This window comes from Lampetra fluviatilis, chromosome 13, assembly GCF_964198595.1.
Source record: "Lampetra fluviatilis chromosome 13, kcLamFluv1.1, whole genome shotgun sequence".
Classification (NCBI taxonomy): domain Eukaryota; kingdom Metazoa; phylum Chordata; class Hyperoartia; order Petromyzontiformes; family Petromyzontidae; genus Lampetra; species Lampetra fluviatilis.
In genome coordinates, this window is record NC_136287.1 from 8,176,948 (window position 1) to 8,202,421 (window position 25,474).

The window sequence follows — 25,474 nt, forward strand, 5'->3', positions numbered from 1 at the left end:
TTATAATAATCTACAAATTCGATCTTTTAAATTAACATTCTAAATTATAAAAAAAATATCTGGACAAATAAAATAAAAATCAAATCGTGATAAAAAAAGTCTTTATTTTATTCAACTTATTAGATGGAAATCAAAAATAAAACAAACATCTACAATTCGTAAACATCAAATACAGTTTTTATCAAATATATATGAAACTTATTGGGCAAAATAGGTCAGACAAATTAAATATGAGACATATAAAATTAGTTCTTGTTATATATTATATAAGTATGCATAAACACCATGTGTGCGTTTAGCTATACAACCCAAAATATGTTCAATTACAAGCTGGATAATACATGGTGCATACACAGGAGGAAGATGGGCATTGCAATCATCATGGCAGCCTAATACATCTCAGCGTTTATAGATGATTTGACACATTCTCAATTTGAGTACCGTACAGCACGATATAGGTCACAGCTACGCTCCGGTGCAAATCGCCACGTTATTTTGATGAGCCTCTTAATTGCTGTTTGACAATAATAATTAAGAATTTGCGTGGTATTTTTGACGTAACATCAACTTTTTTTGTAAATTCTTGTCCTTGTTTAAAATGTTACGTGCGAATGTTTACGCAGGAAAAAAAACCACGGATAATTGGGCACACAATGATACTGAGTTAACGTATTTTGTTCAGGGTATTATACACACGTGGACAAATTAGACGTAAATATGCACCGTCTACACTGAGTGCAAACCCATAGCCTCTCATATGCATTCACCACAACATTAAATGACTGATGCGCTATGCAGTCCACACAGCCTGGTATTCGTATTGGTCTCTATACATCATTGCATTGGTCATGAATTCACAAACACACAACTTAAAAAAAAAAAACTTTTGTAATGAAGATGCAAACAGTAACCATATGCAAAAGGACGGTTTAAACTGTTGAGCGAAGGTAAATGCATTGTACCAGCTTGCGATATCACAAACGTCTGTTGTAATGAAAATCTTGATAACCTGCATGCTATGTTATTGGATAAGGCACTCCGACATTTAATACATATATTACTGAGATAATGTGTCTTTAAATTATAGTATATCCATTCACTTTAGGTCTGGTGTGTATTTGTGAACAATGTCTGATCAGGCGTTACCTTTATGTGTTTGTATGACTTTTGTTATATATTTACACACACACACACACACATATGCGAAGACGAAGTTTAAATATATACAATTGTCTTAATCCTAAAGATTGGTACATTGTAACTTTTCTAATACTTAAAAATGTAGTACTGTACATTATTTTAGAAAAAATATTTATATTAATTTCAGCACCCTGGTCAGCAACACTATGTAAAAGCCACCTCCTGCTATTCAATGTAAATTAGCTAATACATTGTATTAATATCACACTATTGTTATCACACAATATAGCACGTATATTTCACAAAAATACGAATGATTAGACGTGCACTCAAGATAAGCTGATGTTTTAAGCGCCTATAGTAGAGTACATGCATTTACGTGTAGACATTAGACACGTATAGATGATTACTTTAGTTTGGGTGTTTAAAAATATTGTAATTTGTGGGACGCAAAATGTTGTAGAATATGGTAGACTGTATGAACTTTTTTTATTTTAGTATTTTTTAAAAATGTAGATCTATACTATTACAGTTTAAAAGTAATGCGACTTGTTAAAAAGACCTACAATAATACACACAAAACAATATTCCTCCAGAAAACCGACATCTATAACGCCACCTCTCATGACATAAATGACATCTCTCACACAAGCCCAGAGCTGCGTTGTCCCTTCGAGACTTTCAACACTGCAAAAAGCAACACATTTTCCTCCACATTTTCCTCAGAAAAGTTCCTTTAGCACGGGGACAAAAAGGAAAATAAAACAGCAACGAGTGTTGGTGAGTAAGCCCTCTCGTGTGCCTAAACCGCACTAGTTGAATTTTTTGTGCCATCACAGTCGGGACAACCACACGATTCGACCTGCTCTGGTTTCTACGGAGAGCAATTATGTCCCGCACTACTCTGCACAAGACGTGTCTTGGGCACCCGCGCCCTTGGCAAAACATGCGTGCATGAATGTCTGAAAATTGGTACCTTTCATGTTGAATTTGGAACGTCCGTACTTGTTGATTAGGACGATCATTCCAGCGAGTACGATGCAAGCAAATGCCGCAATGCTCACTGCCAAGTAAACCTGCGTTGACAAATGCACAGTTAAATTTCGATTGAAAGCTTTCGTGACTGCAGGGATTCATCTTCTTGGTTCTTTCGGTAAAGTCACGTAGAATGGAAATAATAAAATAATAAAAATAAAACATAATAAAATAATATGAGTCACTTAGAATGGAAATAATAAAATAAATAAAAATGCACCACAATACATTTATTATATTATTTTATTATGGTTTATTTTTTTATTAAATAATATTACTATTTTATTATGTTGTATTTTTATTATTTTATTATTTCCATTCTACGTGACTTTACCGAAAGAACCAAGAAGTTAATAGCACAGTTCTTGATTCAATACAAGTTATGAGTACAGTACTGTACCACAGCATTAGTCATTTCAGATCAAGTTTAAGCTCAAGTGTCTCCATACACGGCAAAATAAATTAAGTGGGCACTTATAAAGTTAATCTGATGTCAGCGATGTAAATTGTTCCTTCCCATGGAAGGGACCAGTCTTCACACTGAGGCTGCTTTTGACTTCCCGCAAAGCAGTACCAATGTTATTGACTCCACGGGCATGAGAGGTTGAGTCAGTCACTCATCGGTAACTAACTGACAAGCTTTCAGCTGGCGAGCTTTGGAGGGTCGATTGAGTTCAATCAGCGGCACCACCTAGCCATATCGTAGTTACAGCTGAAAACCCGTCAAAAAATTAACTGCAATATTTTGGTGTGGAAGATAATTGCAATGTATATTTTTTTAGAAATAGTTTCGCAATTTTATTCTTTGAAAAATAACTAATTTCCTTCATACCTTTTTTTTACAACAATTGCTATGATTGCTGCTATCATAATCATAATAAAAAAGCCCCAATCAATATTATTACAAATGACACCCGCTTAAAATGAGAACATTAACCAGTCTACTGAATGACAATGTTGCAATTACAAACTGTTTACATGTTACTCCTGTCTGGTTTTGGTTAAAGAGCCCAGCCAATGAATGCATATCAAGCACCCTGAGTGGATGAATGTCACGCAGTCAATTTATAGGAAGTGATCCTGTCCACACTGCATGTCAGATGTTGAGTGCCAGACTTGCAGATTAATTTGATGCTTGGGGTTTCAAAACATTGCGCATGGCAGTAAGACCACATTTGTATTTCATCATGCAAAGTGCACGCCGTACACATTCTTCAGAAGTGATATAATATGAACAAGTTATCTTCCAGTTTAGTGCAATTTTTTACAATGAAAACAGTTATTGTCCCAAACATGCAATGGAGACATCAGCGTGTATTTGCTAACATTGGTCGAACAGTATCATTTGGCAAACACTGTACATCAAACCTTATCTTTAAATGCGATAAAGTCATAATTGCTGTCGTGATCACCATCTTAATCGTTACAGTCGAAGCGTTCGTACAACGCCCTCACTTACCACTATTTAGCATTTGCATCGAGATGAAATCTGGAGAAAATGTGCATTTTAAGCACAATTACGTTTAAACAACTTTTAATTGCACCTTTCTTTTCACAGCCACCACCAAAATAGCCTGACGCCGCTGTTCATGCGCGCGCTGCTCGGTTCGTGCGCTGCGTGGTACGCGCCAGCGTTAATTAAAACTGCTCAGCTGGCCACATGGCCTCATGTTATCGGTCTCGTGCAGGCACTGCCCCGTGATCAAACCACCCCACCCCCACCCCCCTGCCAGCGATTCTTTTTTTTGTTGTTGCAACCAAAAACCCCGACAGCTTTGTCGACTCTGCACGCCTTGCGGGGAAGCTGAATTATTCACAGAATCCAAAGGGGCCGTGATGCTAAGCAGTGGCAACTCACTCACCCCGTATGCCTCGCCCTCTGGCTCCTCCCGTGTCGCGTTCGGTGAGATTGGCCCGTCTGTGAAATTCGTAATAAAATAAAGAGTGCACGGTGTCACAAAGTCACAGGGCTCCAAAATAACATGTATAGTTTAGTTCTCTTTAAACAAAAAAAATCGTTACCCTCCTGTCTAAAAAGGGCTTGCGTTAAATTGTGTACAGGATTCACTTTAGGTTTGGTCACCGTGTAAGCACTTTTGTTACATCTTTTGTGAAGTATAGTTTTATTTGTGAATAAGGATCTTACAACGCTTTAATTTTGTATACGTGGGGGATGGTTTTAAGGTTATCAAGGTCCTCAGTCGGGGCCCCAAGCAACTGCACACACGAAATATTTTTAATAGTTGCTGCTTCAGTAACTCTCATAAATAAATAAAAAGCTTGTAAATTAATTGCCTATTTGGTTAATCCGTAGCTGTGCATCAATCTGGGACCCCCTTCAGCCACACGGCTCCCTGCAGCTTAAACGTTTAGTTGATGGATGAGATTGCCATTATGAATTTGTGTAAAAAAATGACTAAGTTACAAAAATATATTAAGCATTACCGCTTTTGATGACGACTTCCTCCGAAAGGAAACCTATAAATTGAAAATGCAAATAATTAGACTCAGTTTTCTACATGTCGCTGATGCTGTAAATTAATACGTTTATGTGCATGTGCATGCCTGTGTTAGCATATGGTTATCTTGTCCTGTTCCTAAGACATATACAATTATAGGTAAGCATTTAGAAATATATATCTGCAATACCCTAAAATGTTGTGTAGATCAAAGGAAATAAATTACCTTAACCGACATTAAAATATGCAGGATTGGTGCTTGCCATAACTCTGGTTTTATTTTGCTATATTTTTCTGAAAACTATTGACAAGCTATCATATATATGAGACGCAATGTTTAAATAACCCTTGAATTTGGTAGAACTGAGATGGTGTCTAAGCAAGAGATGTTTCGCAGGTGTGCCTATTGATATTCTTCAACGTGTTTCTAATGCAAAAGGCGGTATGGTGGCCAAAAATGCATGAAAACCAGTGTTGATTTCCCAGTGGTTGATTGCTCAATTGATGGAATCCCAACATTAATACCATGGGAACAGGCTGAGGTTTAATTGAATGTGTGGCACTGCACAAGATACATTTGTTGGAATAGGAATAAAAAAAATCACGTATATATATAGAATGCTATCTTTGACAATTATATTCCAAGTGTGTTGTCTGCACGTTTTAAATTAAAAAGCTCCATTTGGAACTCGCACAGAGAGATTTGGGCACCATACTGTGCTACACAATGGCTCACAACGACTTTTGAAGTGAGCTGTATAGGTCTCATTATCCACAACAGGAATAATTATTTTATATGTCCTGAAAACACTGTTGATCGTACGTTTAATGATCAGAGCTGGAACAATCCAAATTTAGTAAAAAATAAAAATGTCTGATTGTGGCTATTTGTGGCTTCATACAGGTGACTGGGCTGCGACCATCAATGTATAACAAGAAAAACCCAGTTTAATGACAGGGACCTGAGATTTTGCATTAGCCTCTGGAGTCACCCACCCACCTCAGGATATGCACACTTCGCATGCAAATACACTTTTGTAAACTAAAGCCCTGTCGTATCTCACACTATGCATTGCGTTGATAGAATATCATCTATACGTAGGTTTTTGAGTGGACATTTTCCCAAGGTTTTTCATAAAAAAAAATCTGATAAAGTGGCATGAAAGTGATAACATTTACACTGACTCTCAGCACAAGGAAGTAATGTCCACAATTAACACTGAAATTCAATTAAAAATATAATATTATTTGTAGTGTGATTTAGGTGATTTTTTAAAAATTATTGCTCGAATTCCCAACGAGGCATTTTTAGCACAGTGTAATTTTAGATGCGGCTCACGTGTTACAAATGAACAACTACACTGGGGTTGATAATTTGCACGGTTTTAAAATATATATGCATGGCAAATATTTATAAGATATGAAAAGTTGGGAACTTTCTCACTTATTTATGAATATATATGAAAAGAAAAAAAAGTCACGTAAGGGAGAGTTAATTATGAGAAGCTCGTGCTATAATGGCATTCATGCGGGACGTTTGCAGCCAATTGCCTATGCGCGTGCCACACCATGCAGTGTGGCACGATTAACGCATTTATCTCACCAACATTAACTGTCAATACATTTCGATTTAAAGCTTTCGTGACTGCAGGGGTTCATCTTCTTGGTTCTTTCGGTAAAGTCACGTAGAATGGAAATAATAAAATAATAAAAATAAAATACAATAATTCTCACGACGTTTCGGCCACAACGCAAGCAGCCGTCCTCAGGTGGTGAACAGGTCTGTCGGGAAGACAGAGTCTGAATGCTGCCCTCAAACACCTCTGTCTTCTCGACAGACCTGTTCTCCACCTGAGGACGGCTGCTTGCGTTGTGGCCGAAACGTCGTGAGAATTATTTTATCAAGTTTTTATTTTTGTATTATTTCCATTCTACGTGACTTTACCGAAAGAACCAAGAAGATGTCAATAGGTTCTTTCTATACGGATGTCTGCTCACCTCGCCAGTGGGGCACGGCAGCAGCTGCCTGTTCGCAAATAGACGGAGATGGGACTTTTTTTGCATGGTCTCTGAGCTCGCTTTTTGGGGGGGGGGGCGGGGCGGGGGGACCGTCGTGATGAATGTCGTGACCATGACAACATAGTCCAAGTGTGGCTCTGTGGAGCGCACGGGCAGAATAGTAAATCGGCTGCTTGGAATATGGGTGGCAGGAGCTCCGGCGAGATGTTTGAGGGCAGCGTGCACAGCGCAGGCCTCCCTCCAGAGCGATTCATGTAGCATAAGTGACTAGGTGTGCGCGTGTCAACGTGTGTTTTACCCCCTTGAGTTTTGCCCATCAACAAATATGCTAACCGCTCACAAATGCATTGTTGGTGTGCAGTAAATTACTATCAAAACAGTAATTGTGCCTAACATAAAGCTTGGCAATACGCTGCCAAGGAACACTTAAGATAATTTACAATTTATTGGCACTACACTAAATAAGGCCCCGTAGATACATAAACAGCCTCAGGGTGATATTAAATAGGATCTGACACTTATTATCACCTTGTGAATATAAATATAACTCGAGTATAAGATTTAGTGGACACAGCGAGAGATTCAATTATACCCAACATCTGACACCCATATTTTTCGCATGACATTGAGTGCAGTTTCTGGTTTCTACCAATGCGTTGTGTAACAGTGCTGCCATCAGATCTGTTACTCAAACAAACCTAGACACTAAACAATTAATGAAATTTCTATTCTTTATTTGAAATATGCAAATAGTGGTACCTTGAAAATCTAAATATGCCTCCTCACTGAAATTATTTTCTATAGAGTTACAGATAATTTTCCCCATTTCAGATTTGAGGATTGACACCGTGCACACAATTGTCCACTCTTGAACAATATCCTTTTGAAAAATGATACCACAGACTACTATTAAACAGCCAACGGACAGTTTTGTCTAATCTCCTGCAGAAATTACTTAACTGCTTGAAATGAACTCCGACTTTCATGCACACTGCCTTGGGTGACGAAGTCGCTGACGACCAGCTTGCGTTTGCATCGAGTTGAATACAATCAATGCGTTTGATCGCAAGTGTGAATTATCATCATCGCCATTCGATCGCCATTGGCGCTGGCTGTCAATGCGCATCGCATCTCACCCAGCTTTCCCTTTTCGACCAAACGCTCCTCGGGTTCGCCGCTATCCGACGTGCGCCTCGAATGCTCCCCACGATTTGCCCGTTCATCCTCCGCTCATTTCGCGTGGCCTCACCGGAGCTGTTCATGAAGTGGCAGTAGACGGTGCGCGACACAGTGCCCAAGCTGTTGCTCGCAACCAGGGTGTAGTTTCCGTTATTGTGATGGGTGGCCAAGTCCATGTCCAAGCAGCCCTCCATGCCGTCCTGCCCCAGCGGGTGCACGATCAGCGAGACGAAGCGGCTCTCGTTGAGGTCCACGCCCTTGTACAGCCAGCTGAGCGTGGGCAGCGGGTTCCCGCGCACCATAAACGGGATGCACCACACGTGGTACTTCTCTGCCTTGTTCAGGTAGATGATCTTCGGAATGTCTGTGGCAGTTGCGGGGTGAGAATGCGAGACGGCGCGGTTGCCCAATGAGAACGCACACCGTGCAGCGGCGCGTTTCTTTAACAGTCACGTGACAAACGGGCAGGTTGGCACATGGTCACGTGTCAATCTGGAGATAACGCTACCGGGGTGTTGGGATGCTCGGCCTTTATGGATTTACCAAAACTCAATGTCTGTAATTAGGAAATCACTGAACAATATATTGTCCGGTATAGCATGCATTTGTTTAGCCCCTTGAGATTGATTGCTAGCCTTGGCTAACATCAGTAGCGAGTTATATCTGAATTGCTCCTGAGCATCTCTCCTTTAACTTGAACACCCTCAAAATTGTGAAGTATGGTCAAACAACCGCTATGACCATTGCAGTATGGGGGAGGCCTTCGTCCAGTAGGGGATTTGCCAAAGTGCTGTCAACTTATTTTTTCCCAATCAAGTGCAATCTGACAATTGCACATTGCCTTCGACCATACAGCTTGAGATCATCTGCTGCTGCAGCAGCAGTAATGGAGCTGTTCGTGTGTAATTGGAAGAGTGTTCAGGAATGCCAAACTTAGTTTCACAAAAAATATTTTTTTTACTCAAATTTGGCAGTGGTGTGAAGGAAATGGCCAGAGGCTAAAAATTGGTTGGCAGAATAAAAAGAAAACTGTCATAAGACACTTTATTGTCCTGAGAGTGAGTGACGTTTGGTTAAAGGGAGGCATTGCTTCTCAAAATGGCACCGCTCTCTGCTCATTGTCCAAGTAGGTCTGGGCACAGACGTGATTTTATTGTGTGTCTTTCGTGATAAAGACCATCATTCATTTCTAACTTTGCTTCCTCAGCATATGTACAAATTTCGCCGGTCAAATATAATAATATATTCTACATATGCAGTAACAATGACAAGTGCATTGATATGTTCATATAACTTGGATTCAAATTAGAATGTTAATATCATTAATTTAACTAAAAAAAAAACAGAATTCATTATTGTGTATATTCTATGACGACTCATTACCCTTAAAAACTAAATAATTAAGCAACGTTGAGGTTTGTTGGTCCATAATATAGTTGGAGAAATGGTGAGGGTAATGGTTTAGTCAAAAAATGTGAATTTGTGGTTACTTTAAATAAGCAAAGTTGTCTTTAATAACATTCACGGCAAAGTAGGCATAGATGCTCTCTTGGAGGGTAAGGCACCATGTTTTGATAAATCGCACATAAATTGGGAAATAGTATAAAAAAGTTGCTGACATCAATAATGCATAGGGCTTGCACTACATAGCAGTACGTGTGCGTATGTATGTTTAACTTCTTTTGCGCCATATGTAGCCAACTGTGATAATCGGAGGTGATTGTCATTTTATTTTTCGTTCGCCACGTTTTCAAATTTTATTTCAAAGCTATTTTCAAATGTGCAGTAAATATATCAAAAGGACATTAAAAAGAGCCTTTCGAGTTTATTGATGCCTTATTTACAGCCCGTAATGGAGTGTGTTCCATACAAATTATTGGCTTATAATAAATGCCCTTTAATGACATAAGGCCAGGGCCACGCCACTCCCGTTGCTCTAAAATGACAGTGGAATTGCAATATGTGAATTGCAGCTGCGTGCTGTACTGCGCCATTAGGCTTTGAGACATTATGAATGCAAGCCGTGTGGAGAAACATTGCATGCCCTCATAATTCATTGCAACATCCTATTTTCATGTAGACACATTACGACGCACTAGCAGCAACAATGCAGAATAAGCGAAGGGAATGCTGTACGAGTGGAAAAGCTCAGCAGCAGGGTAGAAAAAAACCCTCCCAAAGAAAATATTCTTAAAAGTGACGAAATTGCTTCATCCAAAACGAGAGAGCACGATTGCATTGCTGCTATGTACGTATGGGCCGCTGTCTGATTATTATTCATTCTGAAGAGGAACATATTAGCTGAAACTAATAAAGGGGCCTCACAAGTCATATCTAGTAAGCGGTGTTAAGATTACGGGCATAAGATTGCACGATTGCACAAGTATTAGACACCAGAGATGCCTGTTCGGAAAAAAAAACAATAATCGTGCTTCAAAGGTCTAATGGAGTCAGGGCAAAGCGCTCTTACATTGGACGGTGATTTGCACCGAGACGTTTGCCATTCCCACCGCATTTTCGGCTGCGCAGGTGATGTTTTTGTTGTTGTCCTCGTACGAGATGTTAAATATGCGCAAGGACACCGCCGAGCCCAGCTGACTCTCCTCCTGGGAATGAAACCGCCAGAGCAACGGGGTTAGCGCACAGTTTGTGAGTGCAACACATGGCCGCGTACACTGTAAATATACTCACACAAGATTAGACGGCACTTATAATCTGCAATACAATAAGTCTATAGCACATATATCATTCATCGGTATGAACGTGCACTGCTGTTTAGGATGGTGTTCAACTGGCAAAGGTGATAATTGTGTAGACTCACTAATGAATGGGCAAAACATTTGATTGTTAGATTGATTGAAACAGCCACTGCACGTTAAAAAGCAATTAACTTCAATTCCAATTGGCTTAAAGAAAGTAAAGAACACGGATGGATTTCATCTTGGGAGAACTTGCTTATTGCACTCATGTCCTCGGCATTCCCATCGGCTCCCTCCCTCTCTCTCTCCACCATGCTACGCAGCAGCACATAGTAGCACGGGCTACTTTCGGCTTCCCAGTTTAAAAGCCAAACAATGGACAATAATATTCCCGATGCATCAACGGCGAATTAGTGAGGGTATCAAAATAATGTAAATCAAAATAATGTAATTCATCCATTTGCCAACAGACGTCTCTCGCAAGCAATCACAACCGACAAGTTGTCCTATTTAAATATTGTCCATGCCCTCCAGGTCAGGTCGTGGCCTCTGATGATTGTTGGTGTATTGCTCACCCTTGTACAATTTTTGGTTTTCAAGTGAAAAGCAAAACAACAAGCATCTCTCACTAAATCAACAGGAACGTGATTATTTTGGTCAGGCGCACAGTGAACGGTGTCACTGTGAATACAGCATCATCGTAAACACGATCATTGTGAATGTATTGGATGGCGGGGAGCGGGGGGCAGGGGACAGCCTGGAGACCCCTGCGATGGAGGGGAGGTGGAAGTCGCCCCATCGCGTCCGTGGGAGCTGGAGGGCCCCTCCCCCTGTTGAAGGCTCAGCCCCCACTTTCGAAATTATTGGAGCGAAGTCATTTCATATGCAAACGGTCTGCAGTAGTTGGAAGGGGCTGTACAAAATGAAAAAAAGTACAATTCAGCAACTATGAGAGTTGAAAGCAGAATGAAGAATAGGCAAAAAAGCATATTGTATCGTTACTCATCCTGTTCAGAGTTTAACATTTGTTAAACGTTTGTTTAACAGTGACTGTGTTGATGCCCCCTGCGAGCTTTTGTATGCTCCCAATGTTTTTTTACTTTTTGCTTTTGCCAACACCGCAGGACTCAGTCGGCAAAAACGTGCGAAAAACAGCCGTGAACCCCAGCCGCGAACCCCAGCCATGAACCCCAGCCGTGTACCCCAGCCGTGTACCCCAGCCGTGTACCCCAACCGCGTACCAGACCACGAGCGAGAAGGGGGGGAGGGGCAGCGGAGGCAGGGGGGGTCCGGCTGAATTCACACAATTGGGGAAAGGATCGGATCACATGCGAATCAAGAAACGGGCTACCAGCATAGGCGGAGTTTGACTTCTATATTTAGGAATGCGTATTATTTTTATTTTCATTGAAAACTATTGAAAATAAATGAATAAAGGTGTCCAGTTTGGGTGGGGGGGGGGGACATTGACCCCTCCGTGCCCCCCCCCCCCATGGGTACCGAGTCTTCCTATACCCTGCCAGTGATTTCTGCAACGGAGACCTTCCCACCCTCCCCCCCCCCCGCTGTTCCAAAGTGGATACTCCTCGCGTGCAAAGTCGCGGCAATCCGCGGGTCAGTAGGAGATCTCACCTGCGGCTCACACGCGGAGCTCAGGTTTGCGAACTCCCACCGCAGCAGCGGAATGATGCCCGTGGCGCTGCACGTCACCATGTCGTCCTCCCCCTCGAACAGCGAGATGTTGCTTTTGCTCACGCGCACCTCCGGAGCGTCTGCAGCACCGCCGCCGCCGTCGGAGAAAGGCAAGAGGACGTGGACTCATGACGCGGCGGGGCCAGCGCTGCACTCACACACTGAACTTTGAAGCTCTCGTACATTTGGTGGCTGTTTCCGAATATATTAATCGATCAATCGACCGATGATAATTGGTTTTTTACCGTTCTATCTGGCAACAAAACTGACACCTTTTTACAAGGAGTCATGTTTGCATAGACCGCAATACCTGCAGTCATAATGCAAACAAAAGACATAACTCTGATAATGTGCACTGTCCTTGAAGTTGATTGGTCCACACCCGAGACAGCTTTCCTTGTAAAAAAAGGTGTCAGTTTTGTTGCCAGATAGAAGGGTAAAAAAACAATGATCATATTTTTACTGGCAAATGATGTTCCAATCGACCGATGTTTATTTGTTACACGGAAAGTCCCGTTTAGCCGGCTACCCAGACAGTTTGCAAGGGAGAGCCATGGTGCAGCATCAGGAAAGAACAACAACGTAAAGTTGATGCGTGCCGAGGAACAGGCAGCAACGGAACAAAACGCGTAGCAGGTGCAGGCAAAAGTAGTGCTGAACACAATTTTTTTTACAATGTGAACAATATAAAACGGGTATATTGCATGCAGTCGAAGTAAATTCACTGGGAGGCAACACCAATAATAATACATTTTAAAGAGGTTCCATATTTCTCCGTCAGTGATAATACATTGATGGATGGGCTCCGCCCCTGTGACCAAAACCCGCGAAGACCGTATCGCGAATGTCATTTTATTCCTCTGTTACACGGCACACTTCTGATGAGAGGTGAAAAAAAGGGTGAGCCTTGCCTGTGGTGGTGGGAGGGGGGTTCGTGCTGGCCACAGATTTTTTTAATGTCTCTCTTTAACAATGTTTTGCATTTATATGACTCCCTCGTTCATCTCGAATGGCCTTCCCGCCAATAGCGGAGCACATTTAATTAGTGCCACTCCTGAACTTCTCAAACCAATTCATGTTACATTTCCTTTGAAACATTCAATATATTCTTGAAAGGATACTGATATTCATTGCTGCCCTCCCCACAACCTCATCTTCAGAGATGCTCTATATTTTCACTTTGTGCAGAGGACAGTTTGCTTCTAATGTCAATCAAACACTTTCTTTTGTCACCCCAATTCCCGTCTTCACTCCAGCTCCATGGCCAAACATTTAATCAACACATGCCACTGCCTAACTTGTATAAAGCAGCATCCCCATCTATAATCTCATCACACACGGCCTTTTATTGCCCATTTTTATATTTTCCTTATCCCTTGCATCATGAATTTATCAAATAGCACCATCCCCTTCCCACTCCAAATTTGTATATACAGCTCATGATCTCATCCCTTCGCAGTTGTTTACAGAGCACGCATTTATATCCATTTCTGAACGTGGCCACGTCTTGATAGGACGCAAAGACAAATATCCTCCCCATTGCCTTAACAGTATGGCAAGTGCTGTTAGCGATCACCTATGAAGGCTGGCACAGCACAGGAGGGGGTGGGTGACCAGCACCATGCCCGGTCGCCTTTGTCTCCCAAATGGCGATATTTACACACCGCATTAGATACTCATTTGGGGCTGAGTCGAACCAGAGGAGGCCCAGGACCGGTTCAAATAATCGTCCCTGGTGTTGGCCTGGAGCGGAAATCGAATTGGGGTCGCCGGGTTCGTCGCGCAGCGCGCTAACCACTACACTACCGCTCCCCGCGGTTTATATCAATTTCTGATGGTGGCCATGTCTTGCTACAGCACACACACACGCGCAGTTATTTTTGTGCTGTAAACACTGCATGTTGACCCTGCGAAAAATGTGTATCTGTAGCTTGGAAATGTCTCTTATACAGCACTGCACAATCTCGCAGAGAAAAAAAACAACGGTAGCTTATGCACATCACTCTCGTGATCCGCGAAGCTTTATTGTGCTGTTGTTGTTGCATTGTATACGGCATGGAAGCTTTCACGATTTCTTAGTTAATTTAGTGGTGCGTTTTAAAGCCAAACCACAAAGCAACCATTGGGCTCCAATGTATTTCGTTGCACGTAGTTTGGAGTGGTATACTCTCGACTGCCTCTAAACAACAATTTTTTGACCACCACCCCTGCATTCTAATTATCTTCTAATTCTTATATATATACAGTTTACATTTTCATGAATTTCTTACTTTGTGCAGTGGGATCACCACAAGTGTCAACATACAATAATCCAACAATATGGATGCAATATGAAACTTTGGTTTAACATGAATTATTTTATTCTGGTTTGGTAAAGTCCTTTTCAATCAACAAACAAATATAATTTAATTTATAAATTACAGCCATCTGTCTATCTTCTGCTGAATGGAGGCCTCTCCATGTTGTGTCAGTTATGGAGGTTGTTTGAGCGTAACGAAACACGCTGGTCAGTTTGGTTTGGTAGGGGGGGGGCAGAGACCCAGGACAAGTTACTTCATATATCACCGTTGTCAGCCCTTGGCTGGGAATCAAACTTAGGTCACTGGGTTCATAGCTGAGTGTGCGAACCACTGCGACACTGTTACACGAAAATAATTTGAGCAGGAACAAAAGAGCACAAGCATCGTCAGTTTACTAAAAATGTTCGCATGCCGTATGAAGGGTACAATAAGCGTCACCTTAGAGAGTCACTGCCTCAATTCAGCTCTCTGTTGATTTCCGATTTTACTCCCTAATATTTTAACTCAAATAATCGATTGCAAGTTTTCCACTGTAGATAGTTTACATTGCATAAAAATGTTAAATCAGTATTATTCAAGCGCATGTACATATATAAGTATAAGGCAAAAAAAATTCTGTCAGCGAACTTTTTAAAGTTAATTAAATATAATAACAGGTTTTTGTTAACCATCAGTTTAAATGATGAAGGCCAGTGAGCCAAAACATCAAGATCTTCCTTGCCTGTCAGTGACAGTTTAATTAATACGTTGTTTCACATGCTTCCTCAACACACACATCAACACACAAAGCACATCTCTGTTCGTACAATTTTAAATTAATGGCAGATGGAGGCTAAACAAAGGGAAATACAGTATTAAAAACAGGTATGGCAGTGTTGTAGATCCATAGATATACATCATTATAATTTCACATTATTTTTAACTCCCTGTAAACGAATACTATGCTCCTGCTATAAATCTGCCTCCAATGCAAGTAACACATAAACTGCTGTGCGCGTGTGAGGCGTAGGCTGACAACGTTTCTACGGCAAGGCATGGTTCAAAAGTCAACCAAACCTGACACTTAAGCCCAATCGTTGTACTGCTTAGGCGCGAGTACACGCATACACACAAACTAAATAGATACGAACGATTGCATCATTTACTATTGGGCGGCTGATTGCTTTCGTGGGTTTGAATTGTATTGACTCATAGGCATGAAAGAAACAATAGGAAGAGGAATGTAACTCATTGTCAACAATGCTGCATTCAAGAGAATCACACAATTGATTATGGTGATCGAGTGAGATGGATGACACTTATATAAGCGTGACTTGCCCGGGGTCACTAATAAGCCATGCGCTTCTTTGCCCAACCGCATTATTTGCATTATTTTCTGCAGTGCAGAAATAAACGTTGCGCAATATATTTTTGTTTTACAGAATTACACATTGTGCATGTAGTTTGAATTGGAGTTGAACAAGCATTCACAATGGCATGCGATTATTGAAAGTGCCCTGCACCTCCGATTCGCATGGTTGGCTCCGTACAACGCGAAAGAAGTTCAACATACATACATCTACGGGAAATGTTCTTCCAGGTTTTGCCATTTTTTTTATATTTCCTTATTTTTTGTATACGCTTGTAATGGTGCCGACTATTCCTGTCCTCCGGTTACCCATGGAGCTATTATTTATGGGCCTGTCACAATCCGGCTCCACCCACACCCCCCCCCCCGTATCACACTGGGGTAGCGCTCACCACAGCCCGGGGCAGCCCAGCTCGAGAGAGGAATGACTCTGTCGGTCTCCGCTAATCTGCAGCTGGGTTGGCCCCCAAGAGTGCCCGGGTTTCTCTTCAGCCAGAGCTGCAGCCACCAAATGCCACAAGAGCACACTAAGGGATTCCCGGACAAATTCCTGCGTGGATACAAAAAGAATAGGTCTGACATTGCAGCGATGCAGCAGTGGACGCATGCAACACACGATTAGCGCTTCAGTAGTCAGTAGCGGCCGGTTGGTATCGAGCAGCCTGTTCAATGATAATCTCACCAGGCGCACAGTTTTCAAAGTTTTATCGAAGCATCTGCTTCTAAAGTTGGAATAGATTCAACCAATTACTCTGTTGCTGCACGCCCAATTACGCATCGGCATTGCTGCCAGACTGCTGCCGCTCTGCAGCCACGGTGACTCGTAAACAAGAGTACCTGGTGCCTTCATATCATTATCTCACACAAAACAGCCTTGAATGACAGCTGCGATGGGTGAGCAGCAAATGAGCCACTTATGTGTCCTGCACGTCAGCGTCTCCCGTTCCCAGCAGAGTTGCTCTCGGGAGATGTGCACGAGGCAACGCAGCAGCAACAGCAGCAGCAGTATTTTTATTTTTGGGCCACGGCAGATCGTGAAAGATGTTCAATGCCAATGACGGAGTTTTGTGAAGAGCACGCAATTGTCGCGTAGACGATACATGGCTCTTAAACCAGCTCGTTTTATATTGACCAAGATCAAAGAATAGTCTTAGAACGTGTAGACTCCTTCATATGCCAGTACCTTGGTCACATTAACCACTCTTTTACACTATTGAAAAACATGATATTGTTAATCACAGCAAAGGCTATGAAATCAAGGCGTCGAGTGGATACATGTACCTATTATTAATGGTTTGATGAATGTGATTTATATGTATTAATTAAATTACTTTTGGAACTTACAGTTGGTTGAGCTGAAGCCCTTGGAGCACCTTCCATGAGATGCGAGTCAATTTGTTGTTAGCCAGATTTCTGCGAGGACAACAACAAAAAATAACGTCAATGTTCTCCAGTTAAACCTGTACCCCGGGTTACCGTAGTACCCCGGCTCTCGTATAATGTCCGTGATGCAGTAATGTTTAGTCTTCATAATCAACGATTTTTGGGTTTAGATCGCGTTATTTATAAATGTGTCGTAAATAACGCGATCTAAACCCAAAAATCGTTGATTATGAATAACATTGGTCGCGAAAGCCTACGTGTTAAAATGTTTAGTCTGTTGATGGTCGGCGATGCAGCAGTCGACTCATCTCGACGAGCTGTGCACGATGCAGCACCACTACGGTGCGTACGAGCGTTCAGGGTTTCGGCACAATCGTCCTCGCTGCGTTTCGACGTCGCGGAGTAGCACTGATTTCGGATTGATTGGTACCCCAGTCGCGGAGTTAAGTACACCCCTGGAGAAAAAAATATTGTCCCAGAAATAAAATATTTAATTGCCTCGGCCATTTTGTATTATTTGGCAACCTCAGGGTACCACCATAAGGATCAGTTGATGAAAGTTCTCTCCGTGTTGCAACGCATTCTAGAGCATTTTTTCATGGCAGCTGAGAGCTGTAGAGGTCTTTAAGAAAGTGGTCACCACGGTGCACTTCTGGCACAAAGCCTCCAAGGCGGAGAAGAAATATATAACTGCGTTGGGCTGCATCGAAATATTTGTTCCTGCTTTGTGTATGCACACACTACATTTTTATATTGAATCCAGCTGATGGTTGGATGGCACAGAATGAAAATGTATTGTCGAGATCTGTGTTTGTTCAAATATGTGATCGCATGCACCAACAAGGTCAAATGTTCGACCCATCATAATTGCAGATAGACTGTCTAAATATAAAATAGAGCATCTCTGTAAAGAAATTTTCTGTAGCTCACCAAAAAAAGCTTATAAACGCAGATGAATATATGGGCTCAGCCGCAAATGGTATGCATTCAGTGTGCTAGTATGGATACATGCCATACATACAAACTATCCATGCTAACAAATTACATTGATGCATTTTTTTGTATTTATAATTCTCCATAACGATTGTGTTTAAACAATGCTGGCAATAATTTGTCGTTTATTAAAATCCAGATACATACAATTGGAATTAAAGTTGAGCAGAATCCTGTGGGATTTAAGGATAATTATTTAACCTTTTTTTTCTTACACAAATGGAAAGCTTCCCCTCTCTCTAGCTGTCACACACTTCAATGTCTGAAAAAAAGAGCCACTTTCAACATCACCCTTTTACCGACAACACGCTATATACGGGACCTTTGAAGGCATCTCAGACAGCTATTCATTTCAAGCTGATATTTCAACATTCACAAATGACGATGCTTCAAATGGCTCCAGATCTGTGCATACCATCCACCCATACATGGCAGCCAAGGAGATTTGATGTTGTTGAAATATGCATGCGCACATATTTCACCGTGTAACTGGTAGCTCATCAATTGTAAGGATGCTCCTATAGTGGCATAATTATATGACTCCCAACTGTGAATATTTTAATGGACGTATTTAGGTGCCTCTAATTACAAAACACACACGCACAAATGCATACACACGTTTGGTGAAAAGGAATAAGGAAAGCAAGTAGACTTACATATATTTTAGACGATTGTTGTTTCGGAATGCATCTTGTGAAATACTCATGAGCCCGGTATTGGTTATGGTGCTGTAATAATAAAAATAAAAGGCAGCAATATATGCAATTACACAGGGAAAAGAAGTGACAAACACAACTGTCAGTTTGCAAGATTATCGCGACCGTGTCTGTCGTCGTTGCCAGCGTTGGTCACCGTCATTGTCGTCATCGTCTGAATAATTGCGGTTTAATGATTAGTCTCCGTCAGCAGGGATGAGTGCATGCCAAGGACTTTAGCGTAAAGCATGGGTGGTGCGGTGAGAGCGAGTGACAGTCCCATTAGGTCAGGTAATGCAATCAGTGCGAGGCCCACACTCACAGGTTTTGCAAAACGGTGTATTGCTCAAAATCACTTTGGTTGACGCTTGTTAATCTGGGTTGGTTCTTTATAATTCTGCAAAGGAGCGACAGCAAAAAAACACATCAGCACGGTCATTAATGTGTTAGATGCAGACAGGGCTTAATTTCTCGCTCGATATTTTCTGCAATGCTGCTAGGCCGGTTTGGAGTTACGGATTATCAGCGTAAGGCACTACCACGAGAGTGCAAGGTACACCTATCCATGATAATCCAATATTATTGTACCCTGTAATCTTATGGAAAGGTTTATAGAAACAAAAAATAGATGCATGGACTCATAATAGTTGTAAGTTTGGCTTTTGTTCATGAAAAAGGTGAGATAAATGTGGCGTGCCAAAATCATTCCCAGAACAGTTTTCCGGGATTTTCCACCGGATGTAGATGACATATGTGAACTGGTTCATAAATAGTAATTATAATAACAAATCCCTTTATTTACTCAGCAAAGGCCTCCTAAGTCTCAAGACAGTTTGCCAGCCAAAATGACTCTTTCGATTGTGAGTTTAGAGTTTGTTCTGTTGTTGTCGTGATAAGCAGAACTCCACTATAGACGAGCTTAGCTCGAAAAGAAACTCTGCTCTTCTTGAACGCTTAACATGGATTCATTTTCCTCGTTTTTTTTCTTCTTCCCTTGGACACGTTCGCATTTAGATGCAGGAGCAAGAGGCGTCCCACGTTGCGACAGGCGCCCACGGTATTGGTGAGAAAGCGTTCCCGCTGTGTTCATGGCACACCTGCAGCACGTTTATAATTGTTTGCCTAATTTCCAGGCAGGGGAGCAACGCCTCTTAAACAGCAGCACCGCTTGCTTTGATGCCTTTCGTTCCCCACTCTGGGTTTGGGTTTCTTTTCCCGTCCTCGATTTAACAACCATTCCTCCCCCCCCTTGCTTAGAAACACCCTGGAAGTGCTTATTCAGCCACACAACTGTCTCTCGTGAAAATGAGTGTCCTGCTTTTTTTTAAACAAAGCGGGTAATATTCGCGTGGGGAGACAAAGGTGGCCGGGCGTGCTGCTGGCTACCCACTCCCTCGTGTATCGTGTCGGCCTTCATAGGTGCTCGCTAACAGCACTTGCACCAACAGTCTGCCGAGTCTATACGGGGGGTCTTTTAATACTGCAAATGGATTAGTCAACATGTTTTGAGAATGGGATATTGAAAGTATGCACAGCACCAACATTATTACGAATATCTTAATAAACTGTATTGTGTAAATATATATTTTTTTAAATTTGTGATGGTATGTTAACAGTATGTATTAGTATGTGGCTTGTGCACGTGAAATTAGGTTGGTAGGACATTTCATGTATCATATTATCAAACATATTTGTAGTTCATCGTTTAGTATATAAAGTGAGCCCTCTGGCCATTCAATGAATATATACAAAGGCAAAGACGCAACCATTTAACTTATTCAGTACTAACAATGTAACACTCGGTACTCACAACGTAAATGAACATTAGACACCCTGCACAATTTGCACTTTGATTTCGTGGCATATGAGAATCTCCTTAAGGGTGGCCAATTATGTGCATTTGTCAGCGGTGCATTTAATTAAATGTATCTCATTTCCCCAAACGTACAGCAGAGCCCTTCAAATTGTTCCCACCCCATTGATGTCACCAGGACTGTAATTGTACATGCTCAAACGGGGATAATTTCATGCCTGCACACTCTATGGCTAATGCTTGGAAAACTAAGCCAAAATTAATTTTAGCACGGGGTAATGTGGGTATGAAAAGGTGATACTCCCATTTTGCGCAATAATGAGCATTGCACTGTTGACCCTCCTTAAACTGTCATTGGTCATATGTGCTTACCACTAACGAACGCTAATTTTGCATGGAAAATGCGTTTTTTCCTCCCATGTCATGTTATTTAAACGCACCGGGAGACAATTATTAACGAGTGTACCGAAACAATTATCACGACCATTGTTCTAAAAAAAAACATTAGAATATCAGGTCCAACGGGAAATCGGCTTTTAAGGATAATATATCCGCGCAAGTGCAACCAGCACTTTCAAGTAAGCCACTCGCATGATGCCCCGCGTTCTGATTTCACGTACGGCGGGCGGCATGAAAATAAGCGTGAGGACACTGGTCTGGCAAGGCCATCAGGATCGGGCTCACAGGATGCACAGGAGGTATGCACCGGAATGCTGTAAAAGCGGTCCATTATGCGTGGATTTACTCGCCTGATACACACGCCGGTAGCAAGCATGACGACGCGCAGGTGTGCATGCGTACACATCTGCTCAGCACATTGACGGGGAGTTGTTTTTTTTCTCTCTCTCTCTCCCTCTGCTATGTCATTATCTTGCTTACGACATGCCGCCGCATTGCCATTGTGTGCACGTATCGTATTGCAAACTTTATGATTGCTGATTAAAATGCAATTATCTCCGTGTCAGTCTGAGATATTTTCGCGATGCTAATTCAAGGCTCCTTGTTGACGACGCGCAAACAGGGTGATCAAATCTTAAGCCCAAACATTATGCAACTTGTGTTGAGTGGTGTTTGTTCCGTGTTGTTATTTTTGCAATGTCCTCCACCGAGTCAAGCGCTGTGTTTTACGTAACGACACTGCAATCGGCTGCAAGCCACTCGCGTGTGCAAAATTTCTCAAAAGTTCCGCGCAACAACAGAAGCGATCTGGTGTTGCAACTAATGAGAGCGAATGTGATTAAAGCCGGGCGCAAGACTCGTGCGTAGAACGTGCGTAAGAAACCCCCACTGTCCGCGCGCATGCCGAACGCTTTCATTTTTTGAGTAACTGAGCATGCGTTCCCGCATATTGCGTGACCTTTAAAAGGCGAAGGGAATATGATCGGGAAAATGGCCTTGCGGGTCACGCCGAGGTTGAAGAAGCCAGATTCAGACGAGCGCAAAGGACCGCGCGCGCGCCGTCTGTCTCGTCAGTCACACGTGACGGACTTCATAATACACGCACGCCAAAACACGACGACAAAATAAAAAAAAAATTACCCGTAAAAACAAAGTTTTTCACTATAAATCCTTCATATGCGTGTTCAATGGGCCACAACCCAGCCCACATTGGTCTTTGAAACGGACGGCTAGAGTCCTCTCGTCCTCTGGCTTGAGATGGCTGCCACCTATGGGTCAGATGATTGCCTGCCACCATTAAGCAATTGGTAATTAAATATAATTTGTTTTTACCTAAAAAGTATCAAATTTAGGAAAAAAATTTTCACGAAAATAAATTGTCACGCACAACGCGTCTGTGTGCAAAATGTTAGCTCGATTTGATCACGGGAAGTGGGTTCAAAAACGACCGAAAGATTTGCACGGTCGTAAGCGCGCAAGCAAGCAAGCCGGTGAACTTAATATAAAGGATTTTAAAAATAGAAACATACCCCGTGTAGTCACAGCGGGCTGTTGGGGGCAAGTGCTGTTAGCAAACACCTCTTGTGGCCGGAATGGCTCACGAGGGGGTCGGGTGGCCAAGTACCACTTGCGGCCGCCTTTGTCTCCCCAGTGCTGTTGTTTACGCACCGCACCGGGTAACTAATGAAGACCGAGTCGTCGGGTTCGTAGCCGACTGCGCTGATCTCATCATTGTCGCTCCCCGCCACGGGTGACGGACTTAAATAAGTAAAGTAATGCACGGACATTACACACTTGCGCGCGCACGCACGCGTGAACGAATTCACTCGCAAACGTGCCACTTTGAATCTACTGTGTACAGCATTGCGAATTGCAAATTGCCCAGCCTAGCGACGTTTAATTCAGTACTGCGTTATATAAGGTTTCCGTATAAAAAAATATTTGCGGATGTTAATTACATAACGAGCATTGGCAACCGTGCGTCCGTCATCAGCGAAGCGGCTCACGCACGCGCGCGTGTGTGTTGTGTGTGTTGTGTGTGTGTTGTGTGCCCTGTGCGGCTGGGAAGCGCAGCAATCAATTAGCGCGCCTTTGAGAGGCAACAGAGCAGGTGCCGTGTGTTGTCATCGGGCATTTAGATGCGTTTATATCCAGTCAGATGCGCGCCCCAGGGTGGAATTGCCTGCGCTGGAATGTGCTTAGGCAGCTGCCAATTCATTAACATTTGCATATATATATCAGCTGCGCAGGCGCATATTTATAAAAAGAGACAACAACAAAAAACAGCCAATGCAATCGTGCCTCCGATTGAAATTGAAGGTGACAGCAGATTATAAGCAAGCGTTACATCTAAATTAAGGACGCTTTGAAGCTCCGTTTCGCGCGCGCGCACGAGGTGTGTGCCTGCGCGCGCGTACGTGCGTGTGATTGCCGTGGTGTGAATTCCACCCAGTCACAGACAGTCTGTACTAAACACTGTCCGTGGCAAAGCCGCGGCCGCATACAGCTGATGGAGCTCGCATGCGTGTGCCCGGCGCTGGCGAGCAGCGTGCACTCACATCTCGAGCAGGTTGGCCCGATGGCTCACGGCGGTGGCGCTCGGGAATGCCGAGAAGCGATCCTTGCGGCTGCAGGCGAGGCGGCTGAGCGTGCAGGCGCACGCCTCGGGGCACGACCCAGGCGCTGCCCGGGGTGCTGCCACCAGTGCGCCGGCCGCGCTGCCCAGCGCCAGGGCGAGGATGAGCAGCGGCTGGGGCCGGCGGCGCCGTCTCTTGGCCAGAGTCCCCGGCATCCCGCGTGCGGCGCGACTCGGAACGCTCCCGCACGCCCTGCAGCAGCAGCAGCGGCCGGCAAGAGAGGGGGAGAGCGAGCGAGAGAGAGAGAGAGAAGGATAGAGGCGAGAGGGCAGATTGGGATTGAGCGAGGTAGAGCTATAGAGATAGCTGCAGGCACAAGGGGCTGAGAAATCTCGTCGCTGCCGCTGTGTCTCGCGCTTCCACCACCTACTCCTCCTCCTCCTCGTGATTCTGTTCCTCCTCCTCCTCCACCCTCCTCTACCCCCAACCTTCCCCACCTCCAATCTCCACTTCACTCCCCCGTGCCGACAGCGGTGTAGATTTGCAGTAACGGAACGAGCAAAAATTGGAATGCGCGAGCGATTCTGAAAGCGACGCGAATCGTGCAGACACACTCGCCTGGACCTCGCAGGAGCCGCTGCTCTTCTCGAGCCTCTTGCGCGAGCGAGGCGCTGAACGTGATGAGTCTTAATTCACTGCTCCCAGACCGTGACGCACATGCGCATCAGCAGTGGCGCTTCGCCTTTCTGCCGTCAGTCGCTCGAAATGAAACACGTCACGGACGTTCTGACGGCGTTTAAGGTGTGCGCGTGCGTGCGATAACAGCACTTGCCCCAAGAGTCTGTTAAGGCTATAGATGGGATCTTTGTCTGTGCGCGTGTGGGTGTCTTGGGTGCGCGTGCGTGCGTGCGTGCGCGCGCGTGCGCGTGTATGTCGCCCACCGCCCTCGTACGGACACTCACTCACCGGGGGTGGGGGGTGGTGGTGCAATTAATTTGTGAAAACCAGGCGAGCGCTTGGAAGCCTTTGCAATACCAGCAGCAGCGAAACTCCTACGGTGGAGACTGCAGAGCTATCCCGCGCTGAAAGTTGCAGGGCTGGCTCAAACGCAGCGAATCAAGGAGACGGTGGTGGTGGGGGGGGGTCGGAATTGGGGAGGACGTGGTAAAGCGAGCGGCTAAAAATCGCGTTATGCAGACAAATGGAAGCTGTGTGAAACCCCGAGAGGCGATATTGATCCCGTGCGCGCTCTCTCGCGGCACCTCTCTGCGAGGCCATCCGAGCTCTTGGGAAGGAAAAGACGCCGCCAATGATTTAATCGTTTGCCATTAATTGTCACCAGAGCCCTGATGCTGCTGCATCCCGTCCAGCGCAGCTCCAAGGCTCCGTAGCAGTCGGCGCACGCGCGCGCGTGATTTTCTTGCACTCTTCGCTAGTGGGTTGGCGTGGCCGGGCCCGCTTTAATTGGAGTGGGAAACCAACAAAACCCAGTGAACGGCCCCCAACATTGGGCCAACGTCGGCACGTGGTCGGAACCGTTGGACCAGCGTTGGGCCCACGTCACATATTTGCTGGGAAGTAACCGTTTTCGTGTGATAAAACTCGCCTCTCGCGGATCTTTAACAACAATTCTTTAAAAACTCAGACATTTTCGACTCGGTGGATGCAATGAAATATGTATTAACTTCAACAATCATGAAGTTCCTCCGGGAAGACATATCTTGGTAATGCATTATCGCTAACG

At 43.6% G+C, this 25,474-nt stretch overlaps 1 protein-coding gene across 1 annotated transcript in view; it reads right to left on the reverse strand.

The window, feature by feature from the left end:
• Positions 1–25,197, reverse strand: part of NTRK2 (neurotrophic receptor tyrosine kinase 2) — a gene marked incomplete at its 5' end in the record, with an annotated part of 71,572 nt that extends 46,375 nt beyond the window's left edge. The window contains 12 exons of the mRNA XM_078862437.1: positions 2,117–2,216; positions 4,038–4,093; positions 4,621–4,653; positions 7,903–8,196; positions 10,303–10,438; positions 12,164–12,303; positions 16,264–16,421; positions 17,216–17,284; positions 18,904–18,975; positions 19,265–19,339; positions 23,713–23,982; positions 25,070–25,197. Coding sequence (XP_078718563.1) covers positions 2,117–2,216; positions 4,038–4,093; positions 4,621–4,653; positions 7,903–8,196; positions 10,303–10,438; positions 12,164–12,303; positions 16,264–16,421; positions 17,216–17,284; positions 18,904–18,975; positions 19,265–19,339; positions 23,713–23,982; positions 25,070–25,197 — 1,531 coding nt within the window. The remainder of the gene's footprint in view (positions 1–2,116; positions 2,217–4,037; positions 4,094–4,620; positions 4,654–7,902; positions 8,197–10,302; positions 10,439–12,163; positions 12,304–16,263; positions 16,422–17,215; positions 17,285–18,903; positions 18,976–19,264; positions 19,340–23,712; positions 23,983–25,069) is intronic.
• Positions 25,198–25,474: the final 277 nt, after the last annotated feature.